This window comes from Takifugu rubripes, chromosome 10 (genome assembly GCF_901000725.2).
Source record: "Takifugu rubripes chromosome 10, fTakRub1.2, whole genome shotgun sequence".
NCBI classification, from domain to species: Eukaryota; Metazoa; Chordata; class Actinopteri; order Tetraodontiformes; family Tetraodontidae; genus Takifugu; species Takifugu rubripes.
Window position 1 is genome coordinate 5,937,979 of NC_042294.1, and position 25,685 is coordinate 5,963,663.

General features: G+C 42.0%; 1 protein-coding gene across 11 annotated transcripts in view; it reads left to right on the plus strand.

The window, feature by feature from the left end:
• The first annotated feature begins 456 nt into the window (after positions 1-456).
• eya1 (EYA transcriptional coactivator and phosphatase 1) overlaps positions 457-25,685 on the plus strand; it is a 48,054-nt gene continuing 22,825 nt past the window's right edge. For 3 of the 11 annotated variants that reach the window (XM_029843037.1, XM_029843038.1, XM_029843040.1), the window contains exons 1-6: positions 457-716; positions 1,384-1,464; positions 4,099-4,257; positions 9,221-9,300; positions 22,394-22,521; positions 24,207-24,281. In XM_029843037.1, coding sequence (XP_029698897.1) covers positions 9,287-9,300; positions 22,394-22,521; positions 24,207-24,281 — 217 coding nt within the window. In that variant the 5' untranslated portion in view covers positions 457-716; positions 1,384-1,464; positions 4,099-4,257; positions 9,221-9,286. Of the gene's footprint in view, positions 717-1,383; positions 1,465-4,098; positions 4,258-9,220; positions 9,301-15,768; positions 16,275-20,910; positions 21,183-22,393; positions 22,522-23,017; positions 23,084-24,206; positions 24,282-25,685 lie in introns of those variants that run through there. The other 8 variants (XM_029843034.1, XM_029843041.1, XM_029843042.1 and 5 more) reach the window with 8 other exon arrangements.

Genomic DNA, 25,685 nt, shown 5'->3' on the forward strand with positions numbered 1-25,685 from the left:
TTTCCAACAAGGCCGAAATGACATAGTGCTGCAGTTCTATGCAGAAAAAACAAAACACTTTGCACAGGTATTTCTCAGCGCTTATGAATGGTCTATTTTTTAATCTTGGTGTAAAATAATTTCAATTTGAGGCTTTGAATGTTTTTTTTTTTCTGTATGAGAGCAAAAAGAAGGAAGACTAAAATCAGTAAATTATAGGTCTAGGCAGGGATTTATTCTACTCTAAAGTATTTCACCTTGGAGACATAGGTATTAATGAAAACACCACACGCTTTCATTCCCAGTATATCACACTAATTACACTTTTATCGAGTATTTCTTGCCGTCATGAATTGATTAGTTAGAATAAAATCTCAAATTCTAATTCGTTATGATGCCCCTTTTGTACATTTTATAATCCTCAAAATCGTCCGTAATACGCCTCAGCGTGCACGTGGGTACGTCGAGTTATCCTCGCGCGGTTGTATGTGGGTGGCGCGCGTACACCGACGCGAACGGATCTAATTTGCCGTTGTTCCCTGTAACCTTCCGCAGCCAAACCAATTCCATCACTTTTGCGTCGGTTATTGAAAAGCAGCGGTAAATGTTGGTGTTTCTCCCCACTTTAGGTGTTTCTCTGTCCCGGACGCAGCTATTCAGCGGGTTAAAGGAGGAGCTGCCGGTCCGGAAAAGTTAATGGACGCACGGACTTGTTGCGTTGGTTGACGGCGGTGGCGGTAAGTTGCCACAACAGTAACCACGCGTTTGTCGTTTTATTTAGAAATCAGATTTTTAAATTACAATCCAGGTTATAGTTCATTTATTTTTCACTTGTCTGAGGAAGTTTACATGTAGCCTATGTTAAGGGCTTTGCAGGATGGGCGGAGACAGATGAAGCCTGAGTCTTTAATTTCTCATATTTTAATGTCACTATCACATTTACCTCATTTTAAAAAGCGTAACATTCATTATGTAGACCCTAATTGCAAACTCCAATTTATAGTCGTTTTAAATTGCAAGAGTTTCCACCTGGACTCCTGCGCTGTGATTGGTCACTCTTGATCTTTATTGACCGCTAATTTATGCAGTAGATGACGACAGACCTCACCTGACTTGGTGTCTGCTCTTTGTAACAAAATCATATTTTTATGGCTCCATGCTGAAACTTCCACTCCATACGCTCATTGTTGAGGATACATTTAAAATTGCATTTCAAAATCAACATTTTTTTTGCTTTGGTGTGTCCATTTACTTGCCCAGGTAAAGTCTGAAATATCGATTTATTTTCCTTCACCTGATTATCTGTGTTCAGGTTTGAAGGAACACTGTCCTGACAGCATCCATCTCTTCCAGAAGGTACCCAGGAGAGACATGACATAATCTCTCGGTCATATTTTATCCTAGGGATAGCTCCCCAGGCAGACGGGGTTTGGACAAGCATCCTTACCAGATGAGTGAACCACCTCAGCTGCATTGGCCATAAGGGTAATCTACACCATACATTTTAAAGATACACACCCATTGACAATGTGTGTGAAAACAAATGAAGCCTCTCAGCTGGCACACATTTGACCCAGTAGCATATTCTGTAAGAAAAGCAGGCTCGTCCCGCACCAGAATGGTGCTGCAGGTGGGAGTTGCATGCTTTTATCAAAGTATCATTTAAGGTAGCGGCAGTTGTACCTGTGTCTCACTCTCATTCTTTCTGCCCCAGGCCACAGTCCATTTTTCCATCTAATTATTTTCCTTTTTGCACCACTCCATGCTTGACAATGATGGATCACAGGTTAAAAACGGACGTTTGCTCTTCAGTCGGTGTTGGATTGACTCAAGCACACATATTGTTCCTCCCTCAGACCAGTGGGCCTTGGAAAGATTGTGTTCCCCTCTGCTTTTCCCATTCCACTACGATACAGTTTGTCTTCATTTTCTTCTGTCTGGGACACTTTTTTGTGATGTATGGCTGCAGCACATCACAAAGACAAAAGTGTAGGTTATGTCAAAGTCATGCCAATACGTTTATGGTCGAGGAAGGCGTAGAAGTTCTGGTAAATTGTAAAAAAGGCGAATGCATGAAGGGACCTCGGTGCAGAAATGTGTTGAAAGAGCAATGAAATCGACAGCGTAACTGTTGTGAAATATCGCCTTTTAAAGTATTTTTTTTAGGTCAGTGTCACACCCTCTTGAGTGACATGTTTTATAGACATCTTTGTGGAACATCTTGTTTTGTTCTGAGCCAGTTTGCTCCTGCTGGATTTTTTTTTAATTTTAATACATATTGACCTGAGGAGGAACAGCTGTGACCCGAGGATTCAGAGTCTGAATTTACCGTGTTTTAAAAGCGTGGAAGCCCAGCAGGGATACCGCAATGTATCATGTCTGCAGGAAGGAATAGAACAATTTTCAGACACACATGTACCGGATTCATACACTGTACATGTGCTTCACGTTTTCTTTAAGACTCGACTTCAGAGGAGGGTTCTTTACTCGGTTCTCCTCACTTTTGAAGTTACATGCTCCTCCAATTACTGGGGCCATGAAGTTTCCCCTATGGTGTCCTTGGACAGCTCTCTGAGAGCCTGAAAACGTTGCAGCCCATTAATTCTGGATTGTCTTCATCTGTTTGCATTATTTGTCTTTCTTGCGCTCTTCTTCAAAAAATGTTTCATTTATACCTTCTTAATTCAATGTTTATGATAATTCATTATTTTAATTTGGTGCGTCTACAGCTTCATAAAGGTTTACTGATTAATTTAGATCTAATTCTGTTAAAATGTCAAAAAACCCACACAAAAACCCACCAGATTGAGATTCGATTTGGTGTTTTAAAACTCTTTTTTTTTTTTAAACTTGCACATTTTAAGTTTTCAGTTAGACTAATTTGCTGTCAGGCAGGAGGTTGTTTTTGCAACTCAGGCAGACTCCAGAAATTAATTTATCCAAATAACCAAGTCCTCCTGGGCCATGGAGGCCAGGACACTGCAATGGCCCTGGTAGGCAAAGCTGCCGTTTGAAGTCTGGAATGTTTTGGCTGACTTGGAGCAGGCGACTGGAGTGGAGGGATCATTTTCATTGACCCTTGGGATTTTTAACCATTTTCATATACTGAGAGCAAAACAAAAGTCAGGAAAAAAAATGCCTGACCTGATTTGCATTGACTTTGCCATCAAAAATTGAGAAACTGCTGAATAACTTATTCAAAGCTTATTTTCTTGCATACATACGGTCAAAAATCAATGTTATTCATGCGTATAGCAATACATTTAAAAGTTTCCAGGTTGTGAACATTAACCTTGATTGTTTTAAGCAAAATGTTGTCATCTAATAGAAACAAATTAATTCACTCAAAGTGCTAATTAGGTGGATTTGGACCGCAGGCTCGGTTAAGACGAGCTTTAGCCTACTAATACAAACACTTTGATTGTGCACTTCATTTGTGCAGAAGCACTATTAGGTGAACTCATTGTTAGCTTGTAATTTGTACAGTATATTCGTTGTATAAAAGAAAAATCACTGCAGCAGTCGCATTAATAAAATCGAAACCTTTTTATACATCACATCCTCTTAATGACTTAAATTACAAGGAGCAAATGCTATGCTTTTATTAAACAAGCTCACGGAAAGGAAGGCGCAGGAAGCCAGGCGGTCTTGAGTAACAAAGCACTTGAGTTTCCAGCATAATAAATAATTCACAGGTCCTGTGTGATGAGCTGCTGAGGACAGAAATCCCTAATGACAGCTTTTTATAACCTATGACTCAGCTGGCCATTATGCTCCTGACATCCCTACACAGACCACATTCCGACTTCACGCTCAATGCTCGCTCCTTTCTTACGCCGGACAGCTTTGTCTTTCACACTGACAGGAGGAGTTAAGTTACCAAGTAATATATAAATCAACCTAATGAAAGAATCGAACACAAACCAGTGAAATTTGTTCTTTTGTCGATGCTTTTTTGGTCCTTTTTTGATAGTCTGCAGCTTAGCTGGCTGCAATGCATCCAATAATTCACTAATAATCACTTTTTCAATAGTTCCAAGCAAATGAGCGTGAAAGAGTGCTTTATTAACATTGTCATGCTCTGGTTATTACTTTCTCATCATTATCTTTTCCTGTCAGGCCCACGCAGATGAGCTTGCTCTCACCTTTGAGCCACTCGCTGCTGCCACGTGAGGTACAACGCTGAATAATTGCGTTTCTCCAGTCCACTTTGGGCCTGCAACTGATCAACTGCTCCAGTGTTTGATTGGCATAATGGCACCGTACCCCCCAGCTAAGGTCAGTCCGAGCAACATCTGGGACTATTACGCAACATGCAACTGCCACTGCGAAAGGCACGGCCTCATATGGCATTGGTTGATATCATTAATGTTATCATTTCAAACTCTCGACTCTCTAAGAATAGACTGCTAATTTTAGATGTATAAAAAAGATTCAATTACTCAGCCTCCTGCCAGAGTTGGAGCATGGACATAAATCTGCTGGCCTTGATTAAGTACCTGACAATAGAGTCAGCACTGCACCAGTGGTTTTTGGTCATAAAGTGGATGTGGACAATTAGGTGCACCATGTAATTTACAATACTGCATGTGGTGCCCTGGTGTGAGACCACCTTAGCAACACAAAAGGATGGATATGCACGTCAAACTTACTCTGGTTTTGGTCTTTTGAAAGAAAACATGTGGCTCTGGAGAGTTTATCCGCCATTTTGCAGAGAGGGAATGACTTTTACACTTGTTGGTCTTTTACGTCAGCCTGCACTGATCTTCTCTGCACCACTGCCTATTAATTATGAAATACTGTAGTTCCTGCCCATTTCGTTTTACTGCCGCTTCCTGCCAAACCTGGTGTGAAAGGCTGCTGTTCTTAAATAGGTATATAAAGATCGCTGGGGGAAAAGTTCCCCCTCACTACGTTTTCTCTCCGGTATAACGTCAGCAGAGTCAAAAAGGCACGACGGAAGGAAAAACCGCTCACACACGATGTGTACTTTCACACATGGAGCGAATGTAATATCGAGGAAAAAAGGGTCCTCGTTTGCTCCGCCTGCCTCTGTCTCATTGCCTGCAGATTAAAATGTTACCTGAAGTGTTGTTGTTTACAGCGTGGAGACTGACCCCCGTGAGGGCGGATTATTGGCCTGTAGTCCGGGTCAGCTGCTGGGCTGTGTGACAGGTCCCCTAGAATAACTCTGGCTGCCTTGATCCTCACTGTCAGCACATCAGTCTTAGTGTGAGCTGATTTCATCAAGGCCACCAACAGATTGTTGGTTTCCCTTGATGGACAACTGTTGGGCCAGTTTCCAGTCCCATCTGATTTCAGGGAAACATGTTTTGTGCCTTCAGTACAGCTTTCTTCTTTCTGAGTTCCTCACAGGCGCTGTCGTGAGGCTCAAACTCACAATTAATACATCCTAATTTCCACTTCACAAACTGCAAGAACAGAGCTTCAGTCTTTTTTTATGTGTGTCTTGCATTTAGGGAAAAAGGGTAATTGGCAAAAATTCCAATGATGTAAACAGTACCACCGCGCTAACAGCTGTGTGTGGTCCATCGGTGTTTGCTATTTTATACATCGATCCAAAAGAAATAGACTGGCTACAGTATTTGTGGCACAGCTACGCTAGTCTTGAGGTGTAATCTAGAAAATAGTTTTTTTCCTGCCTATTATTCTTGGTAAGTGCATAGTTTTCATAAACATACATAAAATATTTAGTCATGTTTTATTATAGACTCCCATCCCATCCATAACTGCAACCGATGCTGGACTGCTGGATCAATATTTAGTATTTCTGTCACCAATGTTTAATCTGTCATTGCTCTCAACGTGAAAGAGCATCACCTACAGTTCCGGATTTGCCAATCAGCAGCCGGTTGAGTGACAGGCGCAGGGCAGCGTATCGCTTACGTAACCTTTTCCTCCACCACCGAATTAGAGCGTGTTGCTACACACGTCACCTCCTACACAAATGAAAAAGGGAGCACTCCGGTTCGGAAGTTCGGATTTTGGATGAGTGCCGGAACTACTTTTTAGATGAACAGGTGGTCAGAAACTAGGTCCTGGGGTTTTTCCAAAAGGATTATTGTTCTGTCATTATATGTGCAGTGAAGTGCAAATTAATCAGACGGTTTCTAATGTCCTAACAGCGCAAATATTTCCATACACCTGCTTGTGCTTGATATATTTCTCCAAACAATCCAATAAATCACCACACATGCTGTCTGTACCCATCTTTGACATGTCTCAAGGCTTGGCTGAGAAAGCTATTTATTCTCATTCGCAGCGAACTACTGGCACGTACACGTTCCTGTGGAATGCCATTCAGAATGCAGAAAATATATTTAGTTCTCGCCAACAGACGGCAAAAGGCACCAGTGGGTCTAGCCCCTGTGTGAGAACAGTTATTTCTGGCACAGTATGGACTTTCAATTACTGTAATCCAGCACATTACTCCTTCAGGAACATCATTAACCAGATTTAGATGCATCAAGCCTGACACCTACAGTGGATGTTACAAATGAAAATATATTTATTTGATTTTTTTTTTGGGGGGGGGCAGATTTTTTATCCCTAAAATGAGCAACCACACATTTTCTCTGTTAAATGTGCTGCACACAATGAAAACTGTATGAGGTATTTGGTTGCCATGAGAATGAAAGAAGAGTGCGCGGTGACATCCTGACAGATTTGAGCTTTTTCGAACGCCATTAATAGGTAGATGCTTTTGGACAGTGGAAATACCCCACAGCTGCAGGCTGGCTGTTGCCCCACATGTGATCCTGCTGTCAGAAAACACTTGAAACTTCAGCAGCGTTCAGACTCCGGCTAACCGTGCAGATACGACGAAGACTTGAGTCGTTTCGAGTATAACTGACCTTTCTATTCATGACATAATCGCCGTGGTTTTATTTTGGGAAACGCCGTGTGGTCCGCGCTCATATTTGGTGAAGCTTTTACCTAAAGCGGGGCAAATCTCCTGGCAAAGCCACGCGATTCATGTGGGATGAACAGAGAACAATGCCCAGATAAGAGAATTACCTGCCTGATGGGAAAACACAAGGCCTATGTCCTGGAGCCATGGCAACTGGCAGGCCCCTGCGTTTATCTTAGAAAACAGTCGAGCAGCTCCTGTAAACAGAAATGATCCTGGTTAATTGGTGCGTAATTCCCGCAGAGTTGTCATACATGTCTGTTTTCCTTGGCCCGTACAAACAATAGAGGGTGGTGTGAAAGATCAGTGAGTGGTTAAACCTGGAATCATTGCTGACTGTTAAGTGTGTAAACTCTTCTGTCGGGACTGATGAAAACTTTAAAATCGTGCCAAGATTAATATTGATAGAGGGCTCCCCTCTTTGATGATGATGCTTTGAATTCGACTGAGCATTAGGTTTGGAATAAATAAGATTTCACTATCAGTATGTTTAAAGTTTGGTAGAAATTAAAGGATTCCTGTTTCGTGGTTTGCGTTATCATCTCTGAGCAGGGAAACTTTTTAAATGTCCTGGAGGAGTTCCTGTTGAAGTCCCAAACCTACTGAGATCTCTAATGAAGGCTTTACCTTCCAGGCAAGCATATTTCTCCAAATGACAGTAATTTACATATGATGTATTTAGAGAAGGAGAGGGCAGACTAATTCTATTTAGAGATTTTCCTTTGTTTTAGGAGTCATTAGCAGCTCGCTCAAATCTAATTTTTACAATTTCATCAGGCCATCTTGGAAAGCCTCTGTGAGCTCATCAGAGAGGAGCATTTATTGCTAAGTGTTCTCTATTGCATTAGCACACAATAAAGCGGCCAGGGGCTGCTACAGACGTTTATGTGGAATCCAGTTAACACTCCGCCAGTTCGTTTTTATTGGGACACAATCAATTTTTATCCATTTTAAAGGCAGAATGCTTTCTTTTATTGTGTGCTTACCCCAGCGTATTATACCTTAAAGTGATTATTCATTTGTTTTCACCAAATGCTAATGTTCATCCTACAAGTTTCCTCTTTGAGACGAAGGCCTGGCGTGCATATGTGTTTATAATGAGTGCTTTTCTGCCACATGTGTTCTTCATTATCACACGTATCCGTTTGTGTTTGTAAGCCACATTATTGCACTCATCTCATTTATACGTTTCTGCCAATAACAATGCTATTTTATAGCGTCTTTGTTTACATTTCCCTGCCTCCTCTCATTCTCTACAGCTCCACTTTCTCTCATACATTGGCTACAGACATAGACATATGCTGTGTACCTGTCGCCATTTTAAGCCTATTTGATTTGAACACGTGTCAACTCCCCAAAACTTTTTACCCTCTGCTGATATGAGGCTCTTTTTGGTGTTGCATTTCACCATATCTGTAGGCGATAATGCTGTCTTGCCTAAAGGTGAAACATACCTTCTTTTTGTGCTCTCCATCGTCTTCCACTGGTCATGCAGCGGGCTCTGGAATGCTTTCAACACATTGATGTGATGACAAGTTATCATTGATCTGTCTTTACTTAGTGGGATCCATTAAATAATGTATGGGCTCCTGTGCATTACGCCAGCACTCTGCTGTCCTCAGCCCATTAGAGGAGTGAAGCACAGCACCCTGGTGACTCTTGGCCCCTCTGAGGTCCTTAAGCCTCCATTTAATTAAATTATTATAATGAAACTCCCATAACCAGATTAATTTTAATAATTTATCAGTGGTCAATTTGAGGGAGAGGCTGCATTAATAATGCACCAAAGAGTTGAACATTTAGTCCTGGTTTGTTTGTTAAATGTGGATTTTATTAAGTGCTTTGTAGCGGCGAGAGGTGAAGACGATATATGTTATTTTACTGTGTTATCACATATTCCTCACTCTTTTCACACAAAACGCCTGAACGTCAGCTGGTTGCTTCCATACCCAATTTTTAAAACTTCCTTTTGATTTGTGGTTTGACTTTTTATATCAGCACCTGAAGGCACAGAAGTAATTAAACTAATGCTGGAAGTTCTGTGCAGATCTGTCCATCAGGTCGGTATGTTAATTCCCCTTGTGGGAGCATAATAGGTGAGTTTGGTGCTTTGCCAACACAACAGGGGAAGATTGTTGACTGTCACACAGTGTGAAACTGTAATTAGCTTCAGTGGAAGTATTCTTATTTTAGTTCCCGGGCAAAAAGAGACAGCGGCACAGCAGAGATCTGTTAGCGGATATGTTGCTGAAAACAATTACCTCTTGTGATTGTAAATGAGCATATTTCATATCTTTGTAATTTTGGCAGGAGGTGCCAAACACAGAGGCAGGCCGTGCAGCAGAATCAGCCCAGAACTGAATGGAAGGATGAAGAATGTCATTGGGACGGTGAGCCAAGTGCATTTATCAGGCCTTCATCAATAGTTGTTTAATAATTCAGACTCGGGCTGGGGCTTCTTTCGGGCAGGGTTTCAGCTAGCTTGTAATTTTGTAAATTGCATAGTCATCACGCGTTGCTCGTGTATTCTGCTCAGAGGTTGACCGAGTTTCGCAAGAGAAACGGGAAGAGTTCAAACCGAACGTGTTAGAGATGCAGTCCGATAGCCTTTATAAAGAAGGCTTCACTATTTCGCAAACACAAACCAGCCAATACAATGAAAAGTCTTGAAAATGTCAGAAGGCGCTATTGCGCCACACCCACCCCCATATTTCTGCCAAATCCTTCCCACAGCTTCCAGAAAACAAAAACAGGAATTTCTCCCTATTGTCCCAGGTGACCAGGTGCACCTTTAGCCAGAACAGCGAATCAGCAAACCCTTTAATTACTCTGGTGAGCATTCAACAGAACGAGACCTCTAATTGTTCCTGTCCAGTTTATCCTGTTTTACATCCAAAAGTGCACTTTGATTCCACATTATTAAGGAAACATCTGAAAAAATTGGCCCTAACAGAGTTCTGTTCTATCTGTCTGTATTCATAATAATAGGAATAATAATGTGGATGCTGTAAATTCTTTATTTTGCATATTTAATGAACAACAGGAGCTTCTGTTAAGTCACAAAAGCTGAGGAAGAAGCTCTCCCACTCCTCTCTTTTCCCACTGTCTCCTTGCTCCCTCTGATCCACGTAACTAAACGTAATGTTTATGTTGGAGTCAGAGCCAAGGCCCCGGATGACCGGGGTGTCTTTGTTGTGGTTCCGTTTGTATTTTTAGCCAAGTCGCGCAAAGCTGCTGGTATTGATGATTCACATGTACATCATCAAAGGAGCTTGGCAAGTCATTACATCTTTCCTCACTGTCTGCAACTTGCATGCCGAAGGTTAGTCAGGCATCTTTGCTAATTCAAGTCTTCATTTGTATTTGGTCCATGGAGTTGAAGGTTTTAATTGACCTAAAAACCTTCGTGTTGCATGATGGGCAACAATGGAGCGATAGCATATGTAAAGGCTGAAAGAAAATGTCGCTTTTTTGTTAAATACTAAATTATGCAGTATATTCAAGCAGAAATCATGTGAAGTATGTAATCTAAAAACACAGCAGGACCACTGAAGTTCAGAATGAATCAGGGAGGGAAAGAGATACATTCCACATAGTCCAGTGAGTTTTATGGATCGCTAATGCATGTGTTTCTCCACATGAAGTGGAAAACTCAAGAAATAAACCGTTAAAGCAACATTCTGAGGCAGAATCACGAGGTTATAGTGCCCCAGGACATTCAGTTTCACATTTGGGCTAGTTTAAACAGATTTAAAGCTGCTTTTTCGAGATGCAGCCTAAAAAGGTTGTGAAAGTCAGATAAGACGGGCTACATCACATTAGACAGGGCTGAGGAATTGATAAGTTGATGAATGATCTCAGGTTGCTGTTGTTTGTCTCTACAGGATGACACACTTGTTGTTTTGCTGTTCTCAGAGTAACTTGGACAGCACTTCCCGTTCAAAGGTAATCGATAATGTTGCAACACTGCTCGTGGTAAAACAGAAAATGAAGAGCTGTCTCCCCCCCCTCATCACGATGGAGGTGACGTGCACCAGGCATATGCACAGGAGTCACCACGAGGTGCTTTGGGACAAAGTATTAGCATGAGCATCAGCAGTCCTGTCCTCATCGCTTAAACCTGTGATTAGCCCGTTGGTTATTTTGGAAGTCCTCATCATGCCTCAGCTCCGTCCGACTCCCGCGCCTCCCGGTGGAGACACCCACCGTCTCTGCCAAGCCGCTAATAGTTCACACTGTTCTGAAGGCTGTGGAAACTTGCACAGCTCAGCATGTTGCACGCTGTTCTATGAAGTGACTGACATTTGCTGCCTATTTTTTTTAACGCACCAGTACAGAAAAAGGCAAGCAAGGAAGATAAACCCAGCTGCCGGGTCTGGAGTTAAAAATTACCGATCGCTGTTGTCCAATGGGAATGCCCATTCATCACTTTAAATAACCCATCTGTGTAGTTGTGCACTTGCTTCTTAAGTAACAATTGCGGATCTAGGTTAAATATAAGTTTTTTGTCCGGTCGATAGTACTTCTGTTTTATTTTTGCACTATCGAGAGCTGATCCATTACCTGCTAATACTACTGGCTCAAATAGCTTTGTTTGAGCTCCTGTATCCTCTGTTGGCATGCACAGCACCAGAACCTGAATATTCTGCTGGCGTATTCTGTCAGGGGGGCTAAGCGCTAGCTCATAGCCTCACAGCCTCTTCGGTGACTGTATTTAGTTGCTAGCAGAATGGCACAGACCCAATCTAAGTGGCTTTCATCTGGCCAATTCAAACAGACGTTTGACCCCAGACATTTGCCTAATGTGTTTTTGTTATGTGGACTCCTGGCTTCACAAATGTCACAGTGGCTGCACCAGTGGGGTTTGGTGAATGAGTCAGGAGGTTGGGGGGAAGGGGGAAGGGGGGGGACAGGAACAGAGAGACTGCCTAGGGGGAGGTGAGATCGCAAGGCAGGAATTAAGTCCATAACTTCTGCATTTTGTACTCGCACCCACTGGGAGTTGGTGGTGTGGTGAACATAAGTTTCCAGTGATGGCGAGCCCCTCCTCCTTCCTCAAGCCCTTCGGTGAGCGGCCCAGCCCCCACGTGCTCCGCTGACCTGGGCACAACTGTGCAGGCAGTTGTGGAAAAGAAGAAGAGTGCCACATTTCTGGCCGCCTGGGCTGCACAAGTCCGTAACGGTTCCAGACAGTTGGGGCTGTCCCGACAAATGCTGCCATTAGAGAGGTGCTGAAAATTTATCACCAAACATATTGGTATTTTAGGGTGCAGCTGACTTAGATTTAGTGGCTTTACTGAGAGGAGTCTATCTTTACACCAGAATACCACATTAGTATCAAGAGGAAGTCACACAATCCACTTATCACTCCTATTAAAATTCTAAATTCTTGAATTGTGAACATTGAGTATCGTTTTCCTCAGCTGCTGTGTTTGCATGGAGAGTAAGCTTCAAACTTGTAGCTATAAATTGGCAACAGCATTTAAAAAATATAGTATTTCTAGGTTGTAGCACAACTGATTTATGAAAGCTATGTTGAAATGTTATAAAAAAGAACTAGGAAAAATGTAGATAACATTGTAAATATAGAGTGACTCGTTAATATTTTATAAATCACAGAATCTATAACCACACTACTGTAATGTCCTGTGCTGAATTGAAGCCTTTATCATTGAACAGACTGTATGGTTAAAATGTAAGACTTGCAGTGACACTCCCAGCCATAGAGATGTCTCATTCTGAGTAATTGGCCTCTAAAGTGTGCTTGTTTAGCTTGTTTGGGGCCATCGGAGAGTAATAAAGGTTGTCATAGACTTTCCACAGGTGTGCTTCACTTGCCATGGAGGATAACTCATCTCTCCTGGTATTTGCACATATAAATGAGGCAGCGGGGCTTTTCTTAAAGCACATAGTTGGTCTCATGCTAAGAGACAGTGTAGTTTATTTTACCTATCATACAAACCTTTCCATCGTACTTAATTCGAAACATGTTGCGTTTGCTCAGAAGCGAAATGGCTACGACAAGGTCACCGGGTTAATTAAAGTTTGTGACGTCCACTGAGGTTAACCTTTTCCTTTGTTCCCTCTTTCTGTGGAGGAAAGCTGCAATATATTTTCATGTTGAGGTACGCCATGTTTACTTTTATCGCTGCTCCTCAGCGAGGAGGGCCAGCTTGATGTTTGTTTACGAGAAATTTAGGCTTCACTTATAACTTTCATTCACCACTTGAAAGCTCTTGACTTGCTACTAATTTACCTTGAAGGGCTTCAAAATTATCTGTCTGCACTGTCAGAATCTTTTTTGTGGTGGCAACTTGTCATCATAAAGGTTTTTTCTTTGAGCATAATGAAAGCCTTATGGATGGCTTAATGTTATGTACTTGAACGCTGCATGCACAGAGTCTCAGCAACACGGCTCTCGCATTTATATCTGCACTTTTTAGCTTTGGGGTTGTCGTTCTTTTTTAAGTTAGAGCTCACATGAAAAGGCCCAGCAGTGGGAGTAGAGGTGGAAAAGTGGAGAAAAAGAGTCTCCACTTTCCCTCGTTGGGAATACATCACTCTTTTCTCAGTTATTTTTAAAAGGAAGCTGCGCACATTGGATGACTTTTTAACTGTGATAAATTGCATCAGGAACATTTTGTGTTTTGTGTATTCAGTCGACAGACACTTAACATACACTTTTATAAATATCTTCACAATGTTATCCTATCCGAAGTTCTCCCAAGTTCGGATTTTTCCGTCTGCGTGGTGTAATGCTCTGGTGAGCGTAATGTCAAAAAAGGAACCTGATCCCTCCACGTGTGACGTTGTGCAAACACCATAGTGGTTCTATCAAAACAAATTTGCAGCATATGCATACGAAAATATTGCAACTGTGTCACAAGGGTGTTAGCATTTTGTTTCATCCGCACCATTTGATCCCAGGCCGCACCACTGCTGCACCTTTCAACACTGTTTATGTGGGTTTTAGTCAAGATAAGTAAACCCAGTCCACTGAGATGCTCTCTTTCAGGAACAACACAGGAAAATGTTAGGGAACTAAATGGGGATTCTTTGTTATCTGCGTATTCGCTCTTGATTCTTTATCTTGGAAATGGAACCAGATTGGTGGTTCTATTTTCATGCATGTGCGAAGCTGAGTGGATAACCTGTTGGCAACAGAGGACAGTGCAGATCTCTCCTCACTCTAAATTGCAGGGAGGCATCCCTGCCACCCCACATGAAGCGCCCCCATCAAGATAATCCTCAATAAAAAACGGCTTCACATTTTAATCTAAGCTCACTTCTCAAATGTCTTCCTTGATATAGTTTTTGGCAAGTGGCATTTTAGCGCTGATGTCAGTTGGACAGCATCAGTGCATCTTTTGTTAAGCTTCTCTTTGGCAGACGCTGCAGAAAGCTATTAGGCTACTCTTTAGTAGCGACAGATAAATGATACCAGCTCTCTAAATTATCAAATAGGATTTTCTTCACTGTCATATTTTGTCATCCAAGTTTCTAAAATTTATATATCCTATATTTCAAACCTGCGCTCTGACCTGAATTCAACATGGCTTTTATACTTGAGCCTTTGCATTTAACAGCCTGTCTGTTGGGATGTAGAATAGTAATCAGAATGCAGGAAACCTCCTAGGTTGTTTTGGAGCTTTGATTTGAAACATACTACGCAGCGCCGCATTCACCGAGAGTCCAAGGAAAATCTGAGTTTAGTCATCGAGACATAAACAACGCTGGATAATTACACTGTGCAATTTGAAAATAACTCACTTGCAAAATTGCATCTCCAGCTAATTTTATGCAGCTGCTTATTGAAATAGAGAGTGACACACTAAATGCTGTAACCCAATTGGCATGTGCACCCCGCCGCTATTAGAAATAGTTATTCGAGAGTCCCCGAGCACTTATTAGTCAATCACGTTATCAAGAATTTGTTTAATGTGCAATATATTTCATGCTCGGATGCTGAAATGTGAGCCGGTGGATTTACCTGTGGGCAGGTGGTTTGGAGCAGAGGGGGGGATCGCTCTGGCAGCAGGTCTATATTACTATTATTATTACAGAGCTGCATTTTAGACACGTTTCTGTTATTGAGGTGATGGTGCTGACCCGCTTTTAGTTGGAATTGTTGATGAATTTCTTTTTTTTTTATTCTGAAAACATGGGAAAAGGAGGTTTAAATGTGCTCTTTAAGTGACATGTCGGCGACACTAATGTACACGCGAGGCACACATACGCCATGGTGTAACACAGCGTGCCATTCTTCTAGCCATGAGTGTTTTCCCTCTCTCATCACCTCTTCACTATAGTAATGTATGACTTCCTCTTCCTCGGCCATCATTTTTCAGTATTTCAGTTGGTTTATTGTGTAAAAATGCATTAAATCTGAAATGATGCATTAAGTCATTCGTTCCATAGAATTCGCTTCTTTAGCATCGCAGCAGAGCCTTATCTGCAGTTTAAGCTCATCGTGAGCTTTGTGTCGGAGCATAGAACAGTTGAAATAATAACCGGGAGTAGACAGAAGGCGCTCGTTACTTTACACGCCGAGGCAGTCCACGTGTTGACAGAGGACTTCCACTCGTGAAGACGGTCAGAGCAGAGTCCTGCTGGTAAACCTCTCCATTACCTGCATGAGCTAATGACTTGAACCCCTTGTTTACCCCACTGGACGTTCAGAGAGAAATCCAAAAATGACTTGAGAGAGCACAGGGGGAAGGATTTTTTTTTTTTGTCCCGGTGAAAAAGAGCTCAACAAAAACAAGAGTGGAAGAGGTGGGGGTGCAGAGGAGCACAGGCCCTTAGGGTGTGTGAGCAGAGCTTGGTGCAGGCCTGTGGAGAGGTCTGTGGTTTGATTGTCTCAGTGTAATCTGGACGGGGCTGCGAGTGAGGGACGCACGAGGAGCCGGTGTGAGGCAGGACTTCCCTGCATCTCCTCCAGAACCCAAACCTTCCTGTGAGAGAGCTCGGAGCAACTTCTCTGCTTTTTCAAACAGCAGCAGCAGCCTCCCTCTCCCACCCTCCTTCACTCCCTCCCTCCCTGCCTCCCTCGCTCTCTCGCCCTCTCTCTTTTTTTCCCTTCTTCCTCAGACACTCACTAGTCACTGCCTGCAGCAGTAATCGGACAACTCTCATTCTCACCAGGACGGGGTCTCCCGAGATACCGCGTGGGGCTCCATGGGTTCCAGCACCTAAAATGAAAAAGAAAAAAAGTGTCTTATAGTTTCCATTTGACGTGCTCCCGAATCTCCGTAAGAAGAGTTTTAGAAAGTTTGCTGTCCCGTCTGCTGGACTGAATGATCCACCTCTCCAAGATTTTTGTTTTAAGAAGGGATAAAAACACAAGGACTCAACTATAATTGTAGTGAGTATATTTCTAATTATTCTCAATATTTGGGTTTTTGTTTGTTTTTGCATTTTTGTGTCATGTGTGTTTATAAGAGTGAGTCTATATGATTCTCTCTGTCTGTAAATTAGTAATATCAGTGGATCTACTCATTTAATTTACACCAACATTTTGATGGGGTGAAGCATTTACATTATATTCATTTATTATAAAAAATTAGAATATAAAATAAGATAGTTAGTCATTAAAATTAAAAGTGAATTATTATTCAAAATAAAGAGACACAATAATGTGAAAAAGACAAGTCAAAAATAATTAGTTATGATAGATATATAGCTGTGGATTTTTTATGTTTTTAAAATTTACCTCATTTTCATATTTCAACTTAAAATAAAATATGCATTAGACTAAAGTGTAAAGAAGATTTTTTTTTAAAAATTTACAATATAATTAATACAGCAGTTTAATTTTTAAAGATCCCTTGAAATTTCCTCCAAACTAAAGAAAAATGTTCCTCTCCGATTCTGAAAAAGAAAATAGGTAGAAATGCGAAAATAACAAGCGTGTTCTCCCCATGACATGCAAATGTCTCTTTATTTTTTTTATCTTTTTTAAACTGCGTTGCTCCTCTGCTTGGCCGTTTACATTTCAACAAGGAAGGAAATCATACCGGTTGTCCATGCAGGAGTCCCATTGTGAATGGCAGAACAAACAAAACCAGCACAGTTAAAACAGTTGACATCCAATGCCATCTGCTGAGGCCAGGAATGCTGAGCGGAGACCTGAGAAACCCCTCAGCGTCTCGCCGCGGCAGCAGGCCCCGTCCCCGGCCGAGCTGCGTCTCTGCAGGCCGGCGCCTCACGTGTCGTGAGGACGGGGCAGCAGCTGTAATCAAGAGCCTCTAATTGAGGGATGTTCTGCTTTAATGTTCTGTGTCTGATCACAGGCTTGAAAAGCAAGTCAGGGAAATATTGTGTGTGTGCGTGTGTGTATGTGTGTGTAAGAGAGGGAGAAAATGAGAGACACCATCTCTTATAGCCTCTTTTAAATTGATTTGTTTTTATTTTATGCTGCTCTCGTTGTAGGTCTGTGTTAATAAAGGTGTGTGTTTGTAAATGGACGAGTGGAAACACACAGATTGGGATATCCAGCCTGGCCTCCACTCTGTGTGGACAAACATGACTCTGTGTGTGTGTTTGTGTGTGTGTGTGTGTGTGTGTAAGACCGCCTGCTGCAGCCATTGACTCATACAATAACCTTATTTATCCAATTAACAAATAATGAACAGGCTGATTGGGAGCTGTTTACACTGCATATTTGCTTTACACAAGGGAAGATCTGGCTCTTTCTGAACGGCTGCGCAGCAGCATGTGTACAACAGGAGTGGCAGGCGGTGACGGTGGCATTGTTTGCGTTAGGCCTGATGTCTTCCGTATAGTCTGGCCGGGCCCTCATCCTCTGCTCTTAGAGCGCAGAATGAAAATGGTGAAAGATGCAGGACTAATTGATCCAGCACCACCGATGCGAAGACAGGGAAGGTAGGAAGAGCGTCAGGGAAGGAAGGAAGGAGGAAACGGGATCTATTAAGTACCTAGGTGATTAGTGGGTGTTTACTAAATACTATGGGGTGTTATTTTGTTAACACATTACTGTTTGGGTCTGAAATATGCCAGTGAAGGAGCAGGAAATGGGCTTTAAAGTTTGTTGCTGATCAGCATTACAGCTCCTCAATGCTAATGCCGGCAGCACACAATCATTTAGCATTTTGAGATGAACCTCTTAATATAAACACGATCTACCATTATTTCTACACGATTGGACAGATCAGATATTTTATTTGTCGCTTGTGCTTAATAACGTATATTTTCAGCAACACGATAGGAAATAAAAGCGTAAATTAGATAAAGACACATTTAAGGGATGTATCCAATCAGAGCCGTGCGTGTAAAGCTTCTCTCATTCCGCGGTGGTCATGGTGGAAGGCTGACTGCGATAAAACGTGCACCTTAAACCTCGTTGGATGGCCCCTCAAAGGCGAGCTGGCCTTCTGGAAATAATTTTGAAGGTTGAAGAGCACAGTATTAACAGATTTAATGTAGCTGTTGAGTGAATTGCCGGAGCACCGTGTCAGAGAGAACCGAAAAGACAGTGAAGCTGCACATCTTACAAGCAGCCCATGTGTTAATCATTCTGCCACATTAAAATAGAATGTATGTGTTGTAAAAGAAAATAAAAATCCCTCATTCTTTCACCTCGCGTCGGGATATCGCATTTTTAATAAACACCAGCGAAAGATAAAATTTTAGCTTGCATTATTTTATCAATTTACAATTTTGCAATGGTAAATGTTTTTTATATATATCTCCAGTCATTGTATAAGTTGGAATCTTCAAAGAGTCTCGATTTCCAACTGAAATTCTTGAGGGAAAAGGCACCGGGATATTGAGTGTTGCCTTCGCTGGCAGCCGTCACTTTTCGCGTCCACGTCGAGGTGCAAGTGAAGTGTAGCATTTTGTAAACTGCGCCCAAGTCCACGCACATCTGTGTCCAATTGTTGTGTGCATCTACATTCTTTGAGAGTGGATTTATTTTTCCTGGGCCACCATGTGGATTCAGCTGACCAGCTTATGCGGGGATTAGCTGTTTTAAAGTTAGATTTTGATTAAAGCATTGTTTTTTCAAACGTCGTAACTCGCAGCACATGTTTTACATGGACTGTAAAATGCAAAGACAATGCAGGCTGAAATTAATATCTGACGATGATGACACGGAGTGGAGAATGAAAATAAACAAAGCGTACTCCTTTTTCAGTGTCATATTTGGCTGATTATTTGTATTTTCCATTTTAACATTTCATGTGTAAATACGTAACACAGGCCCATTTGCATGTGATGCGCACATTCCATGTGAAATTGCTTACTATTAGCTGAGCAGCAACAAAATATGTGGGAAAGGTGAAGCCATGATTTGTGCTGGGTCAGACAGCCTGCATGCTGAGATGATCTATGCTAAAAGCTTGGCCGCGGCTATGTTTACCTTTGGAAACGCAGGTCTTGAAGTAAGTAAAGCGAAACAAAAGGGCCGGCAAACACCCGTGAGTGAAACGTGTTGTGGCACTTGGTCTTTTTTTTTCTCTCTTTCTTCTGTGACACATCCAGCGCTTCATCTGCTCCCGCTTTGTTCTTGTTAGCCTCAAAGTCCTGGTGGTTCAGGTTGATGTACTTCAAAGATGCTGAATGAAGACCGAAAAAAAGAAAATACAAAAAAAAAACCCAATAAATATTTAGTGAAGTAGAAGAAAGGCTTGTTGTTGCACTTAATCCCTCCCTCTTATCTTTAACTCACCTACCTTCCTCCCCCTCCTCTTCTCTCTCTCTCTCTCTTCACCTGGCTGGTTTCACCTGCTGGCAAAGACTCAGGCACTAGCATGCTAATGGCTGCTTTCGATGCCGAGCAGAGTGCTCTAGCTTCCAAACTCACATCTCAGATTCATTTCACCACTCTGAGATCGCTCTCGTATTGTGTTTTTATACTTGAATGTTATTTTTGTATTTTTCCAACCCCAACGAAAATTTCAATGAAGCGGTAGCACTGTTATCTGTAGCATCTTGTTAAGACTGACTCTGTAAAAAAGAAAACCCAAAAAAAACCATTAAGACCATGAAGCTCAGGTTACCTTTGCTAATGCAAACAGACAGTCATTACAATATGTAGTAGGATTTACAAAAAAATATCCTGTGTGATTTTCATTTTCTTGGCCAGCACACCAAACTGCATGGACACAATATTGTCAAGATGGTTTGGAGTCGGGTCTACTATGGTCTCATACGCAGGGTTGTAGTTGATGTTTGGGGGGGACAGGCAGAGCAGGAGTGGTCAGCAAAATGTAACTGTCAGCTAAAGGAGAGTAATAGAGGCGTTCGTAGCGTCATAGGAAACATATGTGGCTCCATATGCTGCCCGTGTTCTCGTTTCCACTCTCTTTCATTGTCTGAGATGCACCGCTGATCTGGGGGCCTCTAAAGTGCCCTGTGTGTATAAGTGTGCCATGTGTGTGTGTACCATTGATGTAGAGGCCTATGAGGTGTATGCTAAGACACACAGTCGTGATGTGTTGTGTTTGGGGAAAAAAAATAGGAACGGAGTTTTTATGAGTGTATGTATTGTTCTCATTCAAAAGTTGTGTATGCGTGTGTATGCGTGTGTGTGTGTGTGTGTGTCATGGCCCCAGGCTGGGGCAGGCCTGAGAGAGGCGGCAGTGACGGTCATTAGGACCTGTCAGTATGCCAGGAGGGGGAGTGCTGATAAATTTCAGATAGTGTCAATTGCAGATGAAAGATCTGCTGAAGATGGTAGGGGTGTCACGCTTGACTTGTCACTGCTCAACAAGTCCCATCTTCCTCCCAGCAGCCGCAGACTACCTCAAGCGGGAAAGCTGGGACACTCTCCCACCCTCTGAAGCCCCCGAACGCTCAGCCCTCTGCCTACCTTCATCCCCTCTGCCACCCCCCACCCTCACCCCTTCCTGCTTACCTTGGCTAAGCCGCTTTGCATGTTGATTGGGGGAGGGCTAATCCAGTTTGCAGCTGTCGTAGACCAATGATGAATCACCTTTCCGTCATTTGGCTGTGCTTCCCTCGCTGGGGGAGGAGGGAGGACCTGGAGGAGGAAGCAGCAGCGGAGTAGGTCTGTGGCTTCGGAGAGAGACAATGTGTGCCTCTGTTTCCCCCGCCAGCTTTCTCTTCCCATTCTGCTGCAGAATAACAATAATGTTTTCTCAGACCAGCCTTTATGTGTCACGGACGGCTCTGGACTGTGACACCGAGCTGCATTAACAAGGAGTGACTTTGTTTCTGCTGGGGCAGGTGGAGGCAGAACACAAGAGAGGAAGTGTATTTGTGAGGACTTGAAGCCAGCGAGGCCCAGGTAAGAGCACAGTTGAGCCAGTGCCAGCATCATCAGAGTCACGCTGCTCTCTGCGTGGCATCAGAGATCGTTTTAAAGCCTCCGCGAAACAGCTGTCAGCTTTTCTCAGCCTTACAGTGTTGTCTGGTTGGAGAGAGTGATGGCTTTTCAGCCCTCAACTAATGAGAAACAAAAGTTTGGGCAAAGGACAAGAAAACTGAGCAGAACAGTGAGTGTGAAATGCAAAAGTCGAATTTTAGCAGCATGCTGCTATTGAATGATACGAGGGAAATATTGGATTACCCTGTGCTAGGCAGTGTCTTCTATGGTGTTTGCCTCATTTCTTATGTTTCAGCGAGGAAAGGAAGTTATTTGTGGTACCAGCATCATGTTATTTAACACAGCAAATAGAATTGCTTCTGTTTTGTTTGTATCATCAGATGGCACTGAGTTGTTTTATCACGGCTTTGCTTAAAAGGCCGCCGATGGCAAAGCTAACCAGAACCAAGTCATATAATTGAAAACGGCGCAATGAAGTACAAAACATTTCATTTAAATTTAATCAACTCACAAATTGGTTCTATAGTTTGTGGGCCCGGCTTCTCATGTCTCTCATACCTCCTTCTCCGCACACAGTCAAATCCTTTGGGCGCACAAACGAGAAGACGGACTAATGTTTTCAGTGGCATGCTCTTTTATATAAACACAGAAACAATTAAGGAGCTTGCCAGAGCAAACACATGCCTCGTGAGCTCCTCATCTGCCAATCACTGAGGCATGGGCTCTTATAATCAAGTAGAGTGCTGCGTGTTTAACAGGCACATTAAACATCGCCTCAAACCAGCAAACATCTGTTAGCAGTCTCCGATACCACACAAAATGATACGGGCACTTTTTCTTGCTTTAAGATACTTTGGAATAATGTGACGATAAACATGTTGTTAAAGCCTTGCAGGGATGTTGACAACTCAGAGGTCTTGTCACAGTGTTGATTGTTGATTTCATAGCTCCTTGCATGAGCTTTGGTATCATAGAAAAGCTTCTTAATTTGAAATATAACGTCATAAATTTGCCTTTTCCTCAAAATGGCAAAAAAATAGAGAGCACTGAATCATGAATTATCTGGCTCACTGCCTTATTCCCGTTGAGCATTAGAGGTGCGTGTCTGCCCTGAGGTTGAGTGAAATGTGTACCGGTAATTGGATTTGATGTGGACGTGTGTGTCTCGTCAGGTCTATGGAAATGCAGGATCTAGCCAGTCCGCACAGTCGAGTCAGTGGAAGCAGTGAATCCCCAAATGGTCCCAACCTTGACAACTCGCACATCAGCCACAATTCCATGACACCCAATGGCACTGAAGGTATGGTGCTGCTGCTCCCTCTGTCTCTGCATGCTTTTACTCTATTATTAAAGAGAAAGTAGAGGAGAACAGTGGAATGTTCAGCATGAACAGATTTAGGGAACATTCCCAGACATTTTGAAAGAACAGAAAATATTTGTGTGATAGATAATTCAGAACCCAAAGCCATCCTTGCGTAGCTCATTTTGTTGGTGTATTAGCTGTTTGTTTAAGTAGCCATGTAATTATTCAAAGGCCATAACATGGAAATGATGGAGTTTTGCATGAGGCTTCTACTGTACATAGTTATTTACTCAGGAAATTCACCGGGGCGTAAATCTGAGCCTTTGTTTAGTGAAGCAGTCATGCACACAAGTTAAGAAAATATCCTCCTGGTTACCTTCAGGTGATATTTGCTTGGAGGCCAGGGTTTCTGTTGTTTCTGTGTGTTCAGCAGCGACAGGCAGAGTGCAGACTGTCATTTGTTCCTTTGCCATTCTTTTTTTTCTTCTCATAGGTGATAACATCACAATGCTTACCACTGCAGACTGGTTGTTAGGTTCTAACTCACAGTCCGCTGCAGGTTTGTCAACTCTTAGTGGCAGAATGAGGAGCGAGTATTTGCTGTTTTCTACACTTTCAGAATGAAGGCACGATCTATAAAAAAAAAATGTAGCCAATGTAGCTCAAATCAACTCAGTGACGTTAACGGTTGTGCCTTTCATTCAGAAAAGTTGCTGAAATTGTGGTATTTTGTTTCGAGCATGGTTTGACACTGGCTGGATTTGAATTCCTTGTTTAAGAATGGTCAGATTGGAATTTTATTTTTACATTTGCGTGTTCCAGGCTGCTTCCTGACTACATTTTTTTTGCCCCAAGTGTGTTTCATGCATGCACCTTGCCACTATTTTTCCATCGGTGTGAAGAATCCCCCCCCCCCCCCCCATAAACATGTGTCTCTGCCCTCAACCAGCATCGCTGGAACATGTACAACATGACAGAAAATTGCTTCTTCAACCATGATGGATTCCACCGAGCATGACTTCCGCGCCCACATTGTCGATTTATTTCATGAAAAAAATAAGTGAAAGAGGGAAAGAAAATCCTCCTGCTTGCCTAAAGTGAAATGGACAGATTTCAAAGAGTTGTGAGCTGTCAGAAAGCTGAGGAATTATCAGTGCAGGTCTATTCCTGAGCTACATAATCAGACAAGGTCAAAGAGTTTTCGTTGCATTCATTAAAAGATGAACTGTTTTTTTTAACTTTAACTTTTTAATCATTTATGAATGCCCTTAATTTAGCATTTCCCAGAATTTAAATTTTGGATTTGGTAGTTTTTCCCCCCTAATGCATTTAAATTTGTAAAAAAAATATATAGAATCCTCAGTATTTTTTTTACTCAAATTAATTTAATATTTACTATTTGTTACCATAAACTATTAAATTAAAAAAACATTTGTTTTAATACATATTTAAACATATTAGTAATTATTAAAATAATTATAGGTACTGCTGGACTGACAATTATTTCCCCCTGTGCTTTTTATTTATTTACGGATTTGTTTGTTTGTTTATATATGTTTTGTCCTGTTGACTGCATTTAAAAATTATTTTACACTCTAAAAAAACTGAAATATACTCTGATGTTTGTTTTTCACAGGTGTATTATGGTGCATTAAGACACAATGTGGCTTATTTATTTGCAGTTAAAACCGAACCAATGAGCAGCAGCGACATCGCCACCTCAGTAGCAGACTCTTTAGACAGCTTCTCAGGCTCAGGTGAGGTTGGAGCTTTTTACTGTGTTAGTTTTTGTAGATTTACACACACACACACACACACACACACACACACACACACACAGCTGCTGAACCGATTAGTGAGAGATCAGCCTAGAGCTAGTCAACTGATAAGATGGGCCCGAGAAGTTGTCCCTGCAGCTAAAACACAAACGTAATCTGGCTCTGTGTGTGTGTGTGTGTGCGTGTGTGTGCGTGTGTGTGTGTGTGTGTGTGTGAGAGAGAGAGAGAGAAAGAGACAGAGAGAAAGAAAGAGATATGTGAACATGAACAAATGAAAACCCCTCCTACCTTTGTCAGCATATTCATGTGTGTGTGTGTGTGTGTGTTGTTCCCATGCCAGTGAATTATGACCTGTTCTAAGCCTGTCTGTCCAGTGGAGTGACATGGCGTCCCTGCAGCCTGTACTCTCCACGGGTTGTTACCCTATCACCTTGTCAGAGCCAGAGTTTCACACCCTTCTCTTTTTAGACACACACACACACACACACACACACACACACACACACACATACAGGGCTTTGCTAAATAAAACCATAACAGAAATCATAGAAGAAATCTTTTTTAAAGAGATAGCTTCTGTTTATTTTCTGCACCCCCAGCAGTATCCAAGACAACCAGCAGCAGTATGTTATTCTCTCTAAACATGTTTTAATCATTTTTCTCAACTGCACAGTATCATCTGGCTGCTAAATTTCCTGTATTTGCTAAACTCACTGACTAAATACTTGATACTTAGCGGTTGAAGTGCATAAACTACTGCCCTGACTTTTGTCTGTGACGATATTAATGAAATTTAGTAATGTTATATCCCATATCCTCTGCGGGAAAACCCAGAGCACCATTCAGAGGAGTGGATTCTGTCCAGCGGCAGGTGCTGCTGATGTGGGAAAAGTCTTCACTGTTAATAATGTGTGTGAGGGGTTACAGCATACAGTTACAGACAGTTAGTGCAACCAAATCTCTCATTTCTTAGCCAATTAGACAGATGTTTCAGAAGTGTGCCGTTAAATGTAAATATGTGATTGGCCTTTGATCCTTCCTGGATTGGACATAAAAGAACCTGTGTTTGCTTTTTATTATAGTTAATATAATCCCCACTGCTCCAAATACTGACTCAATTAAAACAAAATGGTAACAAAATAGTTATTAAGTCTGTAAGAACATTTTCACTGCTTACAACTGTATTATTTAATCTATAGATAAAAATGTTTACCTTTTAAATAAAAAAGTTCTCTCAGGCCGTCTTATGTTCTTCTGCAGCTTCATCTGTGAGTTAACCGGGGCTTGACTCTCACTTGTTAACATCACGGTGGAACCACATAGTTGCGCGCTAATGAAGGGATGATTGTGCGGCGGTACTCATTACCTACAATCAGCGGTGTC